This window comes from Daktulosphaira vitifoliae, unplaced genomic scaffold (genome assembly GCF_025091365.1).
Source record: "Daktulosphaira vitifoliae isolate Bord-2020 unplaced genomic scaffold, ASM2509136v1 Scaffold_1, whole genome shotgun sequence".
Classification (NCBI taxonomy): Eukaryota; Metazoa; Arthropoda; class Insecta; order Hemiptera; family Phylloxeridae; genus Daktulosphaira; species Daktulosphaira vitifoliae.
Window position 1 is genome coordinate 14,940,478 of NW_026099572.1, and position 20,671 is coordinate 14,961,148.

At 25.4% G+C, this 20,671-nt stretch overlaps 1 protein-coding gene across 3 annotated transcripts; it reads right to left on the minus strand.

Annotated features, from left to right (window-relative positions):
* Positions 1-916: 916 nt before the first annotated feature.
* Positions 917-20,058, minus strand: LOC126902655 (uncharacterized). Of its 3 annotated transcripts, XM_050680142.1 has the most exons (7): positions 19,893-20,058; positions 16,413-16,527; positions 15,050-15,276; positions 14,272-14,340; positions 4,997-5,111; positions 3,767-3,990; positions 917-1,106 (listed from the first exon to the last, which is right to left on the minus strand). In XM_050680142.1, exons 1-7 carry the CDS (start codon positions 19,926-19,928, stop codon positions 1,026-1,028), a joined length of 867 nt encoding a protein of 288 aa, XP_050536099.1. In that variant the 5' UTR covers positions 19,929-20,058; the 3' UTR covers positions 917-1,025. The 3 variants fall into 3 exon arrangements, with proteins under 3 accessions (XP_050536099.1, XP_050536108.1, XP_050536116.1); XM_050680151.1 differs by lacking the exon at positions 16,413-16,527 and having other exon boundaries at positions 19,893-20,017; XM_050680159.1 differs by lacking the exons at positions 15,050-15,276; positions 16,413-16,527.
* Between the last annotated feature and the right edge of the window lie 613 nt (positions 20,059-20,671).

A 20,671-nucleotide genomic window follows, 5' to 3' on the forward strand; every position in this document is an offset into this window, starting at 1 on the left:
CCCAGACTGTGGCAGCACCTGTGGTACCGCCGCCGGCCACTTGGTCTGAGGTGATCAAGCGACGGAAGACGCCTAACACGATGGTGTACCCCCATCCGACCCCTGGGTTTCCCGCTACCACGCGAAGGCCCGTAATTAGGGCGAGGGCCCCGAAAACCGAGGCCATTATTATTGGTCTTCTTAAAGAGGGCCAACAATATTCGGCCATTATAAAAAGGGTCATGGCGAATATTGACCTTCAGGTGCTGGGCGTCGTTGTCTCCGGTACCCGCAGAACCAAGTCGGGAGCAGTGCTCCTGGAGGTTTGGGGTACCGCTGCCCAGGCCGACATGCTGGCCGCCAAGGTCAGAGAGGCCCTGAGTGGCATGGACGTCCGCGTACATCGCCCATCAATGTCCGTGGCGTTCATGCTGTTGGACGTGGAGGAGTGGATAGTGGAAGAGGACGTCGTAGGGGCGTTGACTACTATCCTCTCGTTATGTAATGAGGAGAGAGGAATAAGAAGATGTAAGATCAGTTATGGTAATTATTGTTTAAGGAATTAAAAGTAGAGGATGATGAGATGGAGGGATGTTATTGAATGCGATACGAGGATGGCTGATGTGTGCGTAGATGATATAGGAGATCTTGTCAAGTGGAAGTTTAGACTAAGGATGGCCGATCCCAAGAATTTGCGATAAAGGCTAGAAAAAAGAAGATACAAGAAACAATAAGCTTTCATTTATTTATTTTTTTAATAATTTCTAAAGCTTCTTTTATAATAACTGGATACCATCTTAAAATGTCCACAAAGTTATAATATACAATTAAATTATGATATATTAATGATGTAAAGAAAACATAGCTAAAAGTGGTAACAAGCACTTGTCTACATTAGCACAAAATGGCTACAATTTTATATTTCATACAGAAAATATATTAACATTTTTTAAATTTGTTTATTTTAATAATATAGGTTTAATAAAAAGAATATGATAACAAACACCTTAGTGAACTGCCACGTAAACGAGTAATTCAATTTAACATCATTCTTCTACTGCTAATTTTATAGCAATCACATTATATAATTCCTTAAAATATTTCTGTTGACTTTTATTAAACTTTTTCTGTAAATAAAAATTGTAAGTACATATAAATCTGTTGTCATCTATTATTATTAAAATAATATCTGTGGTTTTTAACCTAAAGCTTATTTGACATTAAATTTCGATTTTGGGATTATATGTTTAAAAAAAAGTGTTTTTTAGATAAAAAAAAATGAAAAACATTTAAATGGTTAGCTATGATTTTTGCAACCAAAAAATATCATTTTGCATAAAATGCTATTAAAATATTGTTTAGTAGTTACAATATCATATAGATAATATTGAATAAATTATATAGATAATACAATTTTTTCATAAATTTATGTTATATTTCATTTTTTAAGAATACTAAATATAACTTTAGTTTGTAACTAAAATATAAATATAAGTTATATGCGATACAAAAATAAAGTGCAATTTACTCTAAGTTACTCAATAAATTTTTAAGGTTAAAGGTTAATCAATTTTGTAAAATAGATACAGAAGTGTGTTAGCAAGATAAAAAATAAAAATACATCAATTCATAACATAGTTTAACAGTAAAATTTGAAATGTTATTTAAAAATAGTTTTAAATGTAATTTTTTTTTTGGTTACCAATAATAACATATTATTATTGTTTAAATAGCTATGTAAAACTTTTTAAATTTATCCTTTATGCCATGTATGGGTGGCATCTTTATTTTATAAAATATTTTGAGCTTAATAAAATATTTTATGTTAGCTTCGATGCGAAGCTGAGAAGATATTGGTTTTACTATGATGTGTTGTGTTTTTTTTTGTGTCTGTTACCACTTTTTCTCAGCTCTCACCGAACGGATTTCTTTCAACGATACGTCAAAAGATTACAAATCGTATCTAGTCGAAGACATTACCCTTAAAAATTCAAAAAATTCCCTCGTTCCCCGTAAATGGGGGAAACCTCCAAAAAAATTACAAATTTAAATATCGCTAATTTTCGAAATTTTTTCAATTTTTTTTACTAAAAACTGCCGTAACTTTTTCAAAAATGAACATATCAATATTATTTTTTTTTATAGATGCTTGATGTCTTTACCTATCATTTAGTATATTTTTTTTGTAAATTTGACTCTTTATCTGCCTACAGGGGGGGTTTTAAAATGACAACTTTTTCACAAAAAATTAACTTTTTCAACTTAACTTTTGAAAATGTTCCGGAAGGTCTGACACTTTTATATATATCTTAAATTAAAACTAATGTAATGGACTTTAATTTGAAAAAAAAAATTGACCTCTGGACTTGTCTTCATGGTGAAAACGGCTACAAAATGCTATTTTTGTGTGAAAATTCTCGAATTTATAATTTACATTTTTTACTTTAAAGTGCTATAACTTTTTGAAACATATATGGACCAATACAATTTTTTATGAGAAATAATATTTTTTAATAATCTCTTATTCATTTGAAATACTTTATCTTAATCAGGATATTAATAAGGAACTAGTAGATCATGTAGCTTTAGGAATAATACACCAATTTTTAAAAATTAAACTCTATCTAAAGATTTGCATCGAAGCGTTTTTTTTTTTTATAGGGATTTTAATCACTATCAGATATCATTATACTTGATCCAACTATGCCACGTCACCACTGTGCCACNTAATCACTATCAGATATCATTATACTTGATCCAACTATGCCACGTCACCACTGTGCCGCGACCCCACTGTGCTGGGTTTTTTATTTTAATAGTGAATGACATTTGAGTTTTTAATATAAGATTATTTGCTTATTAGAAATAAAACATTAAATTTTTATATATATAAATTAAAAATTTGTGTTCCTACTTGAAAGTTAACACCTTTACAAGGCATAAGGAATGAATTTAAAAAGTATTACATAGCTAGTAATAATAGTTCAATAATAATATGAAATTAAAGGTAACCAAAAAAATAAATGTGTAAATTATTTTATCAAGAGGAGAATTGTCCTTCTCCTCTTGTGTTTACTCTTTCGACTCTAAGTTGGAACGCACACTCAATGAAATGCCATGAAGTAGAATTAGGATAGTCCTAGGGGACTTAAATGCCAAGTTAGCGAAGGAGAACGTATTTACGTCAACGATTGGTAACCATAGCCTAGATGATGTAACTAGTGAGAATGTATTCAGACTTATAGATTTTGCAAGTATTGGAAGACTTATTTTAAAGAGCACAATGGTAGATATGTCAGTCAGATGGCCCATAGCATTTTATAGATTTGATTTCGAATTTTGTAAGAATATTCTATAAAAAGATATAAAAACCTATATAAGTTTTCAAGTGATTTTTTCAATATAAGTCAAGATAGAAAAAAAGAAACGTTATGTAAAAACGAATACTTTGATATATAATCTTTAAAATGTATTGAATTTTTTACATGTGATAACAATAAATTGATAACACAAAAATAATTAAACAGCTTATTTTTTTACTCTGTTATTTTAAAAGTTTTAACGTGTCATTAAAACCTTTTCCAATGTTTATACTGACTTTAATATAAATTACATAAGTTATTGAGTTGAATTTTATAGCATTGAACTAGTATTAGTTTAAACAAATCATTGAAAATTTGTATACAAAAATAAATACATATAGTAAAAATATAATCATATAACAAAATTTTAAATGTGAATTAAAAATAAATTTTAATTATCTAGATTTTATTTTAGAATGTCTTACCCATGCACTACTACTGAGACTTCGATTATTTCTACAAAATAAATCTTTGTAAAATGAATGAAAACACTTTTCAACGGCCATTTTACATTCCTCGTTATCATTGCATAAATTATTTCGCATTATTCTATATTGGTTTACTATATCGAAATCTTCCAATAAAATTGCATGACTAATGTCTGTTATCATATTAAAAATACTTTCATCATCTTTGTTATAGTTGTAGTCTGCAATATTTTTATTAAATAAATAAATTTAAAATTAATCAAAGGTCTATTAATTTATAATAAAAGAGTTTTGGTGTTACTCAATAATTAAAAAAAAAATATATTGTTTTACTCCTCATCTCTTACCTCATCCTTTCTCAAGTTTCCTCAGTTGGCCAACAAAATATATATTTTTAATATTTCAAGTTAAATGTCCTATATTTATTCTTTTTAATATATTCTCAAAATATACATAAATAAATATTTAAAACATTATTTTGTTAGCATATAGTGGAAATATTTCAATATAATATATTTGTATTATATTTTGAGATATTGTCACAATATTTGCTTCAAAATATTTTAAAAATTATTTTGTAAAAATATTTTGACAATATTAATATATCGAAATTGCTATTGTGATGACTAATACGAAATCTTAATAAATATTTTCTAATTTTTCTTCATTCTTGGGATTTGTTTAAATCCTATTTTTTTTATTATTTTATTTAAATAATAAATGTACATATCTCTTTTTTTTTAATTGTTAAAATAACAATTTTTCAATAGCCATTTTATTATAAAAATTTTTGATAAATTGATAATAACTTTAATGCTTATTGAGTTACAAGCATTTTAAATCAAATTTCGGTATATAGCGTGGGTCGAATGTTCGTTGTAAATATACACCATTACGAGCTGTAACCAACCACCTAACATATTCACTCATTATAATAAAAATTTAAATCTAAATTTGTGATATAAGATATTTTGAAATAATTCATATAGTTAATTATATTCTGTCTTGTTATACAACTAACTAATATAAAATTTTGTTTAGTATTTAAAGAAATGTGCAAAATAAAGTAGCATAAAATGTAACTGTAATTGACGGAAAAAACTTATTGATATTTTAACGTTTTACATGGTATATTTATATTATATTACGGCGTTTTAAAATGTTATAATTAATAATTATTACGTTGTAAATACGTTTTCAAGCCCTGTTGTAATTTACACAAATTACCTTTAAGATCTTCCTCAAAACACATCAAGATATCATCTATAGCGGTTTCTCTGTTACAATTTAATATTATATTTAATTGCATTTTTTCATCTTCAGATATTGCCGAAATGGATCCCTGTACATAAAAAATTTTTTTTTTATTAATCTTGTTTAATTACGTATTAAAAATAAAATTATCTATAAATTTAATGAAACAGTAAATGTTTACTGAAAAGTATTTTATTTAATATTGGCATTAATTAAATCGTATTACACGTTATTAAGACTAAAATAATTTACCTTTAATGATTTAATTTTTAGCTTCGATGCAAAGTTGAAAAAATATTTACTTTTTTTTTTATTAATTTTTTTTGTGTATCTGTATTTTTTTGTAACCCTTTCCAGATAATTATCATAAAACTTGAACAGGCGGAATTTCGACAAGAAAAATTTAAAAAAACCTCGATAATGTCAGAAAATTGTTCGAGCCAAATAATAATAATAAAGAAAAACATCATATACAAAAATAGATAAAAATGAAGTATTGAGTTAATAAAATCAATTATGTTTTGACCCATGACGATAAATGTCGGTTATAACCGAGATGATACACTATCTGAATTATCTGATGATACAGCTTTAAATAAGGTTGAAAAGTTGTGTTTAAGAATGGCGCTTAATCGAAAAGTGGCCAAAAATAACATCTTTATGTATGCTAAAACATCTTAGAATTAAAATCATATGTCATGTACTAAAATACATTTTGTGTTGTTAAACGAGTACCGCAGAGCATTTAACGTGAAGATGAGTGAATCCAAGTATATTTAATTTAATTTCTAACAAAAATCTTTCATTAATTTCCTTTACGATCATTTAAAATTTTTAATAGTTTCTGAGAAAATGAGTATCATGCAGTACATATTGACACTGAGCATTTGGGAGAACAACGGCGCTTTAACTAGTGTTATCAGAATATACGACCACTTATGGGGATATTTTATAAAAACGTCTCAAAAATAAACCAATTTCTTTCAACAATACGTCAAAAGGTTATAAATAGTATCTAATAGTAAGACATTACCCTCAAAACTTGAAAATATTTCACTCGTTCCCCTTAAATGGGGAAAATCTCCAAAAAAAATTACATATTTGAAAATGTTCTGAAATAACTGCGTCCTTTAAATATACAGGCTGTTCAGTAAGTCAGGAAACGGGTTTCTATTGTTCTCATTGTTTGTAATAATGAGAACAATAGATACCCGTTTCCTGACTTACTGAACACCCTGTATATCAAATTAAAGTTTGTTTTAAATTTTTTTCTACTTAAAACCGCCATAACTTTTTTAAAAATCTATGGATTAATACAATTTTTTCTTATAGATACATGAGGTATTTACCTATCATTTTGTATATTTTTTTTATAAATGTGACCCTTTACCTGTTTACAGGAAGAGATTCAAAATGACATAATTAACTTAATTTTTGAAAATGATCCGGAAATACTGACACTTTTATATACAGGGTGTTCAGTAAGTCAGGAAACGGTTTTCTATTGTTCTCATTGTTTGTAACAATGAGAACAATAGATACCCGTTTCCTGACTTACTGAACACCCTGTATATCTTAAATTAAAGTTAATGTAATGTACTTTAATATGGGGAAAAAAAAATTTCGGACTTTATTTCATCTTTATGGTGAAAATGAGATACTATGTAAATTCATTTGTAATGTAATGTAAATTAGCGTTCTCACAAAAAGAAATTATTGAAACTAAATTGTAAATTTAATTGTTTTGTATATATTAAGTCCTAACAGTTTTTCTTTTAAATCCATTAGTTTTCTAGAAAAATGTCAAAATACATAATATTTCATACAATTGTCGAAATTGGCATATTTACGAATATTTCATCATATCTGGCAAACTATATGTGATACGACCTAATGTTTCATACAAAATAGTTTAAAATTAAATTATACGAAATAAAAGTAATAAGTACAAATTTCATTGAACCGATCGTTTTATTGCTATAACTGAAATAGATCGGTCATATTACGATTTTTACTAAATATATTAATTTTATTCTTAGATTCTATTAGTTATCATCTGGTACATTTCAACACTTATCGTGCAATTACGTCGATAATACTATGGTATGACTGGATTGTTATTATTTTTTAATTATTAATAACTCTGGAAACGTAAATTTATTACAAAACGCAATAGGTATAGCAAACTCATACTTATATCACTTAAGTTGCTTACGTCACGTATTCAGTTCAACTGCTTCCTATTGTTTTTAGCTTCGATGCGAAGCTGAGAAGGTATTAATTTTACTATGATGTGTTTTTTTTTTATTTTTTTTTTATTTTTTTTTTTGTGTCTGTGAACGCTCAATCTCAGCTCTCGCTGGACCGATTTTGATGAACAATATGTCAAAAGATCACAAATCGTATCTAGTCGAAGTTATTACCCTCAAAAATTGAAAAAAATTCCCTCGTTCCCCGTAAACGGGGGAAATCCCCCAAAAAATTACAAATTTAAAAATCGCTAATTTTCGATATTTTTTCAATTTTTTTTACTTAAAATTGCCATAACTTTTTTAAAAATGACCGAATCAATATAATTTTTTTTTTTATAGATACCTTAGATAATTACCTATCATTTTATATATTTTTGTGAACATTTGACCCTTTAACAGCCCAAAGGATGGGGTTTCAAAATGGTAACTTTTTTACAAAAAATTAACTTTTTCAACTTAACTTTTGAAAATGTTCCGGAAAGACTGACAATTTTATATATACCTTAAATTAAAGCTAATGTAATATACTTTAATTTGAAAAAAAAAAATTTGACCTCTGGACTTGTCTTCATGGTGAAAATGACTACCGTATGCAAAAATATGCTATTTTTGTGAAAAAATTCTTGATATTATATTTTACATTTTTTAACATTATGTTGCTATAACTTTTTAAAAAATGCATGAATCAACTTTATTCTTTAATGATAAATACTTTATATATACTTCTTTCATTCGACATACTTTTTTTTAAAATCGAACCATTTCCCTTTATACAAGGGGGGTGCAAACCTTTTAAAATGCGTATAGAAAGTATAACTTTTTCAAATTAACTTTTGAAAATGTTCCGGATAGACTGACACTTTTATATATATCTTAAATTAAAGCTTATGTAATATACTTTAATTTGAAAAAAAAAAATTTGACCTCTGGACTTGTCTTCGTGGTGAAAACGGACATCAAAGTTAAAGAAAAACGTACGATTTCCGTGAAAAAAATCTCGATTTTATATGTTATATTATTTAATTTATATTTTATATAACTTTTGGAAAAATGTATGGATCAATATTATTATTTTTTTATAATAAATATTTATATACCCCTTTCATCTGGCACGCTTTTTTTGTAAATCGGATCATACCCCTTTAACAAGGGGGGTCAAAACTTTAAACATGCGTATTGTTACTACGATATTTTCAATTTAATTTTTGAAAGTATTCCGGAAATACTGACACTTTTAAATATATCTTAAATTAAAGCTTATGTAATATACTTTAATGTGAAAAAAAAAAATTTGACCTCTGGATTTGTCTTCATGGTAAAAATGACTACCGTATGCAAAAATATGCTATTTTTGTGTTAAAATTCTGGGTTTTGTATTTTATTTTATTTTAAAATACCTGACAAGGGGAGTACAGATTTTCATAAATATTATATAAATTAAAATTGATATAGTATAGATAGTTAAACTTATTTAAATTTGTTTGCTTCTTTTAAGTCGAGTAAAATAACTTTGAAATTTGAACTAGCTTAAATAGCCAATTTTTTCATCCGACGCCATCGACGTACGGTTGCCGAGTTGGTAAAAGTGATGTTTTATACGCTTGGGGTACGAGGTTCCAACCCGCATATGGCAATGAATTTTTTGCATTTTTTCTTAATTCTTTTTAAGTTAGTATAAATTTTAACTCGTTTGATTTTTATCACATTTAGATTCAATAACTTCAATAAAGATCAAGGATCCCATCACTTTAGTCGCCCCTTGCAAGAAGAAATTTCTTATTCGTATTAAAATTATTTTACTATATTTTAAGTTTTCGCTTCGATGCAAAGCCGAGAAGATATTTTTTTGTGACTATCATTTATTTTCTCTGCTCTAACTTGACCTACTTTTTTCAACAATACGTCAAATTACTACAATTCGTATCTAGTTGAAGATATTACTCTCAAAAATTGAAAAAAAAATTCTAATTTATCAATTAAACAGTTAGTTATTACATCGTCTCCATAAAGACAATTAAAATCATTAATTTCTAATGTTTTCAAAATATTTATTAACGAATGAAGTTTGATATGATAGGTTTCAACTACAAAATTAAATCATTTTACTTTGTAATTTAATAATTTTTTTACTCTATTTGTGTGTGCTACTACTAGACTATAATATTACAATTTTTTTTTGTAACATGTTGCTATATAAATCATTTCTAAAAAAAATGATTGTTTTTTCTCCTGAATTAACAATTGATTTTTACAAATATAATCAAATTTTATAATACACTCAATTGAGTAAATCTTTTTAACAACTTTGTTTTGATTGGTACATTTAGTTAAAGTAAATCATTAAAATTAATTAAGTTCTCAATATTTCAATTATAGAATCTTTTCAACAAACAACAAAAGTTCCTAGGAAATTATTACTATTACTTCTATTTAAGTTATCTATTACCATAAAAATGCAAAAAAATATTGAGCTTTTCTGATAAATTTACAATAAATAGTAATTATAAAACTTTCTGACTGCATATTGATCTTAACGATACAATTTTTTTAATTGTCATAAAATTTTCTATTTAATTATGTCAATGTCAAACTTACCAATTGAGCTAAAAGTTATGGTAAAATAAATTTTTTTTTTTTATTATAAACATTTACAACAATCAACTTTAAACGATTAACAAAATAGGTTAAATATGTCATTTTCCTTATTTTTAACTTATTAATAATCAAATTAATATTAAATATTATATCAAATCAGTATTAATTTAAAACAATTTTTTTTGTTCTTAATTATTTTTTTTTATATGTAAAAACTATTTTTTAATAATATTAAAACTTAGAAGTTATAGAAAAAGTCTAATTGCACATTTTAAAACATCGCGAAAAGTTGATTTAGAATAGTATATTTTTGTTTCTGATGGAAGTTCCTTGTAGTCCAGTGTATAAAACTTATAACTTTGTTAATTGTTATAACTTTATCAAAAATGACCAAATCAGTATATTTTTTTTTATTTAGATGCATGTCTTTATCTATCATTTGGTTTTTTTTATAAATCTAACCCTTTACCTGCCCACAAGAGGGATTCAAAATATTAACTTTTTTTTTTTTAGTTAAAGTAAATCATTAAAATTAATTCAGTTCTGGATATTTCAATAGTAGAATCTTTTTAAATATCAAAAATTACTTAGAAATGATTACTATGATTTCTATTTAAGTGTTCTATTACGATAAAAATGCAAAAAATAATGAGTTTTTCTGATAAATTTACAATAAATAATAATTATAAAACTTTCTGACTGCATATTAATCTTAAAAATAACATTGTTTTAATTCTCATAAAATTTTCTATTTAATGATTCATTCTAGTCAACGAAGGAGTAATTTTGCAGAATAGCAGAAAAAATTCCCAACAAACTTTTTTTTTTTTTGTTTTAATTAGGCAATTGGTGGATTATTCCAAAAGCAACATCAACTCTTATTTCTTTAATTATATCATGATTAGTAGTTCTTTGATTTTAAAATATAATATTTGAATATATACTAATTATAATTATTAAATTTAGTATGAAATTGATATTTAATATTGTAATTTAAACGGAGAAATTATAAAAATAATAAAGAAGTTATATTTTGCTTTACTTTTACGTGTATAAAAATTTAAAGGGCTTGATACAATAATTTTCAATAAAAACTGTTTGTTACTATAAAAAAATGCACTGGACTACAAGGAACTTTCATCAGAAGCAAAAATATACTTTTCTAAATCAAATTTTCGCGTTGTTTTCAAATCTGCAAGTAGACTATTTCTATCACTTCTAATTTTTTATATTATTACTAATTATATATATAAAATAATAATTAAAAGAAAAAAAAATTTGTTTTCAAATTATTACTGATTTGATTTTTAATATGTTAAAAATAATCAGTCCAAATTTTCAATTTTAACCTATTTTTTTGGTTCTTTAAAGTTGATGAAAAATTTTTGATAAAGATTTATGAAAGTTTATAGTAAAATAAATTGAATATATTACCATAACTTTTAGCTCAATTACAAGTTTAAAATTGACATCTAGGCCTGTCAACAAAGGAAAAATTGCGGAAAAAATTTTGTTTTTTTAAAAGTTGAATTAAAATATGTATAATGACATACTAATAGTCCTCAAAATTGGAATTGAGCTTTTTTTTTAAATCCTCGCAAAAGTTCAAAAATATGAGCTTTCTTAATTTCTTTCTCAAAAAATATTTAACTTACAAAAAAAAGTTTCGTACAAAAGTTGTTTAAAAGACAATTATAAATAAAAATATAATCTTATATTTTTTCATTTAAACAAATATTTTTCGAGTTACATTACATTTAATATGAGTAATAAAATTTATATTCCATTTTTTTCATTTTACGGTTACTTTTTATCATGTTATACTTACATTAGACACAATGTTATAAATGCATATGTGTGTATGTGTGAGTTTATTTATTTATTGTATCATTAAAGTGTAGTGTATATTGAGATACAACCGATAGAGTAGGTAATTGATTTGACGCTATATTATTTAAACCCAACTAAACGCTAAATTGTACATTCCGAAACAACAATCATATTATGTCAATTGCCACCGGAATTTCTGGTAATATTTTTCTTTTTCTTTGCCTTAATCCCAACTACTTGGGGTCGGGCACCCTTATCCTAAGATTCCACTTGACACGATCTCCCACATCTTCTACGCTCACATCAGCTGTCCTCAAATCGCATTCAATAGCATCCCTCCATCTCTTTTTTGGTCTTCCTCTATCTCTTCTTCCTTCAACATTCATTTCTATAACTGTTCTTACAGCTTTCGATCCTTCTTTCCTCATACCATGACTAAACAATCTAAGTCTATTTTCTGTCAACTTATGCACGATTGACGCAACACCTATACTTCCTCTTATATGCTCGTTCCTTATCCTATCTTCTCTAGTCACTCCACTCATCCAACTAAGCATTCTCATCTCTGCTACACTTATTCTCTGCTCTACTTTCTTATCAACCGCCCAACACTATTAACCATACATCATAGCTGGCCTCACAATTTCATACTAAATTTAAAAACTATAATTAGTATTTATTCATATATTATATTTTAAAATCAAAGAACTACTAATCAGGATATAATTAAAGAAATAAGAGTTCATGTTGCTTTTAAAATATTTCACCAATTTCTCTAAAGGAAACACTATCTACAGATTTGCATCGAAGCGTTTCTTATGATAGTGATTTTAATCACTGTCAGATATCATCTATATTTATCTCATCTATGCCACGTCTATACTGTGCCTCGACCCCACTGTGCTACCGTTTTTTTTATATTTTTAACTTAATAATGCTCTAACTTTTTTTATTTTAGTGTACGTAAAAATGTCGGTTGTATTACAAAATGACAATAAAATATTTTTGTTAAGGTTTTTGACTACTCAAATTTTAGGTTCAAAACTTCCATCCATTGGGTAAGTTCTAAAAGTTTTTTTTTATAAATTTAGAATTTTTAATCTTACTATAAGAAAGAGTGTAGAATTTACTATTCGCAAGTGTAATATTTTTTTGGACAAACCTAGAATTCCTACTCGTGCATTTCTTCACTGTGTAAACAAGTTAGTTAATTTTTATGACAAGTGGCTCATTTTACAAAAGAATTCTTACAAAATTGAAGAAACATTTAAAGTAAAAGAAATTGAGTTCATGAATAATTTCGATAATTTGTTTGATATCGCTCAAGCCGATGCTTTAAATTTGATTAAGGTAGTTACCAATGAACAAATTTTAATGAACCAAAGACTCCCTGGTTAAATTGGTTGTCTAGGTGGTATCGACAAAAAATTACAAGAGAAAGAAGAGAGATATAAAGATTGCCAAAGAGCAGTATGCAATTTTTTAAATGATTCGATATCAATACTAATTTTTTAAATTTGCATACAAGTAATTGGAATACTCATGTTTTTTATTTACACGAAAAAGAAATTTTATGTTCACAATTTCAGTTATAGCAATATAACGAACGGGTCAATGAAATTTGTACTTATTACTTTTATTTCGTATAATTTAATTTTAAACTATTGTTGTATGAAACATTAGGTCGTATCACATATAGTTTGTCAGATATGATGAAATATTCGTAAATATGCCAATTTCGACAATTGTATGAAATATTATGTATTTTGACATTTTTCTAGAAAACTAATGGATTTAAAAGAAAAACTGTTAGGACTTAATATATACAAAACAATTAAATTTACAATTTAGTTTCAATAATTTCTTTTTGTGAGAACGCTAATTTACAAGTTAATTGCTAAAAACTAATAAAGTACCCATTTTTGCCGATTTTCAACCCCAAGTCGGCACGGGTTAAACTTATTTGTTCGGGCTGAAATTTTTTGTAGGCGCTTTTTATATGTATATACACAAATCTAGGAGGGAGCCGAAAAAATTTCCAAAATTTGAAAAATAAGAGACACCCTAATTTATATACTTGTCTGACACTTCAGTACTATCGAAAGTGTAAAATAGCCGTTGATATAGAAAGGACAAGATAGAATCGTCGAAGTACAAGATGCAGAGAAAGTGCAAGATACAAATACCTGATGTACTTAATTGAAGTCTGAAGTACAAGGTGTAGACAATGTACAAGACACAAGATAAGGAAAGGTATCCAGAATAAACAGACAAATTATTGACGTGCGGTTGTTTAGGCAGCAATAATTGGGTATTGAGACTGATATTTGACAATAAATCTGAAGTTAACTGACATTAAATAACTTTTGTCTAAATATATCAGATGTTACTAACATATTTACACCTGGGCGATATGAGAAATGAGGAAAAAAAAATGTCATTAGAAATTTCTCGTTTTATTGTATAAATATACAGTAAACTGAAACATAAAGATGTGTAACAAGATTATGATAAGAACCATTTTAATTCCATGTCACGTAAACGAATAATTAAATGTAAAATCATTCTTACTTCTAATTGTTTAGTAATCCGATCATTTAAATTGTCAACATATTCCTCTTGCTCTTCACTTAACTTTGCCTGTAAGTAAATGTATAAATTCATAGAAGTCTATTTGCCACATGTTATTATTAGTATAATATTTGTGACTTTTATTCTAAAGCTGATTTAAAATTAAATTTCGATTTTTAAATTATATGTTTGAAAAGTTGGTTTTTTGTCATCTACCAAAAATTATAACCCAATTATAATGATATGCTATGCTTTTTGCAGTTCAAAAATATCACTTTGTATAAGACGTCCTTAAAATTAAAAGACATTTTGCGTTTTTCAAAAATAAGTAAAATTGACAAAAAATTTACTAGGGTATGAGTTTTTAAAGGGTCGATTAATATCAAAAGTTAACCATATTTAAAATTATATAGATAATATTGAAAACATTAGATAGATAATAATTTTTTTTCATAAATTTATGTTATTTTTCACTTTTTAAGAATACTAAATATAACTATAATATACTATAAGTTATTTGCAATAACGAATGTATATATGAATAATGAATAGCGAATGTACAAATTCGCTCTATTTTTTAATATTAAAGTAATTAAAGTACAATTTAAGTTACTCAATATATTTAAAGGCTAATCAATTTTTGGAAAATAGTCACAGATATGAGATAAAAGGATACAAAAATAAATACATGTAGTCAAAATAAAATTATACAGCAAAATTTTATATGTGAATTCAAAATACATTATAATCATCTAAATATTATTTCTGAATACTTTACCTTGATTTTAATACAACATTTTATGTTATCTAAACATAATAAATCTTGGTGAAATGTATTAAAACATTTTTCAACGAATTTTCTACAATTCATTTCGTGCTTGCATATAATATCTCTCATTTCTCTATATATCGAAGCTATATCGGTATTTGCAAATAAAATCTTATGACTTGTGTAATGTGCCTTATAAATTAAATTTTTTTCATCGGATTTGTTATATTTGTATCCTGCATTATTTTACTTAAATAAATAAATTTAAAATGAAGCAAAGCTATATTAGATTATAATAAAAGGGTTTTTGTGTTATTTTATAAAGGAAATATTGTTTTACTCCTCATTATAGTTCTTAAATGTATATATTTTGAGTTTTTCTAATAAAAGAATACTATTAATAATATTAATATGAAGACTCATATTAATATTAGAATATTTGATTGATAACAACTTATGAGCTATAATTTTAAATACTACTATTTTATATTTGTATTATATTTTGACAATATTAATATATCGAAATTGCTGTTGAATTAACAAATATGTAATCTTAATAAATCTTTTCTAATTTTTCTTCATTCTTGAGAAATGTTTAAATCATATTTTTTATTATTTGATTTCATTAAAATATATATACAGTTTCACTATTTGCGGAGAACGAGGGAAAAATTTTCAATTTTGGAGGGTAATATCTTCAACAAGATACTATTTGTGATCTTTGACGTATCGTTGAGAAAAATCGGTCCAATGAGAGCTGAAAATATTCAGTGACAGACACAAAAAAACAAAATAAACACATCATGGTAAAATTAATACCTTCTCAGCTTCGCATTGAAGCTAAAAAAAACATGTCAATAAATTTTTTGCTAATAACTTGACAGATATATAAACTTTTTTTCATATATGTATAATATTTCAATAAAAACAAAGGGTATTAGCTGTTTTATGATACCTGCGTTTTCAAAAATGCAAAATATTTATTACACTTTTATAATTATCATTGAATAAAAATATAAAATTTCAAATTAAATTAGTCAAAACTACATAATTCAACTGATAGCACAAGTTATAAAAGTAGTTTAATCAGGGATTAAAATTAAAAAATTATTTTAATTTTTACCTTATACATTTTAAAATTTGTTTTGTTAATGGTATGTTTTACTTAAACGTTTCCTTACTAATATTTGAATTTTTTTTTACTATTCAAAAGGTTATATATTAGATATCATGATAATACAGACAAAATGTTATTGATATTTAACGTTTCTTGTGTTATAGTTGTATTGTTTTTGACGTTTTAATACGTAATTATTAATAATCATAACGTTATAAAAACGTTTTCAAGCCTTGTTTTAGCTTACCCATTTACCTTTAAGATTTTTTTTTAAACACTTCATGATATTATTTATAGCGGTTTTTGTGTTACAAGTTACTAAATAATTTAATTGTATGATTTCTTCTTCCGATATTGCCGAGATGAATTTCTATATATGTAAAAGTTTTTTTTTATTAATTTTTTCTTTAATTATGATCAGTACGTAATAGTTATTAAACAATTTATTAAATTGTGCAAGAAACATGATAAATGTCATGTTCCTTTTTAAAACAAAATTTTAATAATTTTTAATACCCACATAGCAATTTTCACATATTATTATTGTCAAAATATTAAAAAAAAAAATTTTGAAGTAAATATTGTTTCAATATCTCATAAATATGATAAAAAAGTATATTCTATTTGAAATATTTTTACAATATGCAGACGAAATATTTGTCTATGTATATTTTGAGAATATATTAAAGAGATCAAATACAGAATATTACACTAAAAGTATTTCTACATTATGCTTAAAATATATCTTTTTAAATATTTGCTAATTAATATTATGAAAATATATTAATGTGAATAAATATAGAATATTTAACTCGAAATATTTATACGTTATAATATCAATATAATTTTTTAAATATTAAAAATATATATCTTATTGACCAATTGAGTTAACTTAAGAGAGGTAAACCATCCCCTTGCGTTCCTTTAGTTACATCTTTGGATGTTATATATACTAATTCCTAAATCTTTTCCAAGTAAACAACAGTTTTCTCTAATTAGTATCAATTTTAATTAACTTAATTCAATTAAACTAGACAAGTCAGAGACAATAAAAAACCTTATTGCTATTATTTGCAGGCCTATCGAGTTAAAATTTGTTTAATTTTATCAACGCAATTATATCTTATTATTGTTCATTGAAACTTAAAACCCTAAAAAATGTATTTTACTATAGTAAGAATAGTACAATTCTCCGGTTCAAACTTTTCAAACTGGAAATTTACATTTATTTTAATTCATTTTACATTTAGGTTAGAAACTATTACTTTATTCGTTCGTTACTAAGTCACGTTGTTACGGCTCTGTTGGTCGAATATGTCATGTATTAATAAATAAATAGTATTTTTCTTAGAAATTTTAACCATGTCATTAATTAGTTACTATTATTATTATAGTTACTATTTAATGTAAATTGTTAAAATTATAAATACAAACAAAAACATATATTTTTAGAGGCTGTTAGAAGTAACAATGATACAGACTATACAAATACAACTAATTTGATTATTGAAAAAAGTATGGCACAAGTTTTACAAGTCATCCTTCAAAAGTTTAAATTATACACAAAATTAAACCAGTTAAGTAATTGAAAAAAAAAATGATATTAATTATTATTTAATTTTTTTAGTTTAGTTTAATGCTTCTCTCAATTTTTCAACCTTAAGTTTATTTTATGTTCATCCCTTATACCTTATAGGTGTAAAAAAAACGGTAGCACAGTGGGGTCACGGCACAGTATGGACGAGGCATAATTAGGACAACTATAGATGTTATCTGACAGTGATTAAAATCACTATCATAAGAAACACTTCGATGCAAATCTGTAGATATTAATTTTAATTAATTTTAAGAAATTGGTAGATTATTTCAAAAACAACAGTAACACTTATTCCCTTAATTTTATCCCGATTTATAATTATAACATATGAATACTAGGGTGGTTCTTAGTCATATAGGTCAATTATTTTTTGTCGAAATTCAGCTTTGCATCGAAGCTAAAACTTAAAATAAAGTAAAATAATTTTAATATGAATAAAAAACTTCTTCTCGCGAGTGGCGACTACAGTGATGGGATCCTTGATCTTTATTGAAGTTATTGAATCTAAATGAGATAAAAATCAAAGCAGTTGAAAATTTATTCTAACTTAAAAAGAATTAAGAAAAAATGCAAAAAGTTCATTGCCATACGCGGGTTGAAATCTTGTACTCCTAGCATATAAAACACAAGTTTTACCGACTCAGCAACCGTACATTGATATCGTCGTTTGAAAAAATTAGCTATTTAAGCTAGTTCAAATTTCATAGTTATTTTTCTCGACTTAAAAGAAGCAAACAAATTTAAATAAGTTTAACTTTCTATGCTATATTAATTTTTTATTTATATATTATTTATCCAAATCATTGTACTCCCCTTTTCATGTATTTTAAAATAAAATACAAAACCCAGAATTTTAACACAAAAATAGCATATTTTTGCATACGGTAGTCATTTTCACCATGAAGACAACTCCAGAGGTCAAATTTTTTTTTTCAAATTAAAGTATATTACATAAGCTTTAATTTAAGATATATATAAAAGTGTCAGTATTTCCGGAACATTTTCAAAAGTTTAGTTGAAAAAGTTAATTTTTTGTAAAAAAGTTACTATTTTGAAATCCTTTCTGTGGGCTTGAAAAGCGTCAAATGTTCACAAAAATTTACAAAATGATAGGTAAATATCTAAGGTATCTATAAAAAATAAATTGTATTGATTCGTTCATTTTTAAAAAAGTTATGGCAATTTTAAGTAAAAAAAATTGAAAAAATATCGAAAATTAGCGATTTTTAAATTTGTAATTTTTTGGGGGATTTCCCCCGTTTACGGGTAACGAGTGATTTTTTTTCAATTTTTGAGGGTAATGGTCCAGCGAACACTGAGATTGAGCGATCACAGGCAAAAAAAAAAAAAAAAAAAAAAACACATCATAGTAAAATTAATACCTTCTCAGTTTCGTATCGAAGCTAAAAAGACTTTATGATTGACAAATTAAGAAACTTAGTTTCTTCTTCTTTTTGTTTAAAAACATTATACGTAAAAGTAACAAATAAAAAAAAACCCAGCACAGTGGTGACGTGGCATAGATGGATCAAGTATAATGATATCTGACAGTGATTAAAATCACTATAAAAAAAAAAAACGCTTCGATGCAAATCTTTAAATAGTGTTTAATTTTAAAAAATTGGTCGATGATCTTAGTAAAACCAATACTTTCTCAGCTTCGCATCGAAGCTATAATATTAATATAATTTTTATTTTTGACTAATTATGTTAAGTAATTCATGATAAGTGGAATCACTTTTAAAATATTATCTAGATGTACGATAGTTTCCTTTATTATTGTTGTTATATTAATATGACAAAGTAATTAAATTAAACTAATTATTAATGTTTTGCATGTGTGGATGTCTTTAATAATTATACATAAATAACGATAAATATATCATTTATTTATATTCATAAGACATCCTGCTAAATATTGTCGAAATATTTTTTTTTATAATATTTCAGAAATATACCTAAAATATATTGTGAGAATGTAATATTCCTTGCCAAAATATAATCTGAGAATATTATGAAAATGTTTTAAGATATTCTGGTTATATCTAAAAATATTTTTAAAATATTCTAAAATATTTCATTGCTATGTATGTATATTATTTTTTAATCAATAAACTTTAACAAATAAAATTACTTACTAAAAGGCATAAAGCAATAAGTAAATTTTTGATCATGTTTAAATCAATAAATTCGTGAATAAATTCATGTAATTTACTCTAACAATAATTTTATATTTATGAACAAAAACTTTATAAAGGAAGTAACTTAATATTCAACTGTATTATTTAGAAATATTTTCTGAATTTAAAATACTTTCTGAACATTTTGGATACTTATATTTAAATTCACCAAGAATCAATATTTGACCAGATTTGTTTTTTGCAATACATCTTATTATTCCTGCATAGAATTGCAATTAAGTTGGCAGGTAATATTTAATAAATTATTCAAACAGCCAAAAAAATTCATATTATGCGATTTCAAAATATACTGACGAAATAGAATAATTCAATTTAAAAAAGCTATATAGTATAATTACAAAAATATCATTTTTGAAAAATTCAAATAATAATAATTTTAATTTTTAGCTTCGATGTGAAGGTATTAATTTTACTATGATGTGTTTTTTTTTTTATTTTTTTGTGTCTGTAAACGCACAATCTCAGTGCTCGCTGGACCTATATTGATGAACAATATGTCAAAAGATTACAAATCGTATNGGACCGATTTTGATGAACAATATGTCAAAAGATCACAAATCGTATCTAGTCGAAGACATTACCCTCAAAAATTGAAAAAAATTCCCTCGTTCCCCGTAAACGGGGGAAATCCCCCAAAAAATTACAAATTTAAAAATCGCTAATTTTCGATATTTTTTCATTTTTTTTTACTTAAAATTGCCATAACTTTTTTAAAA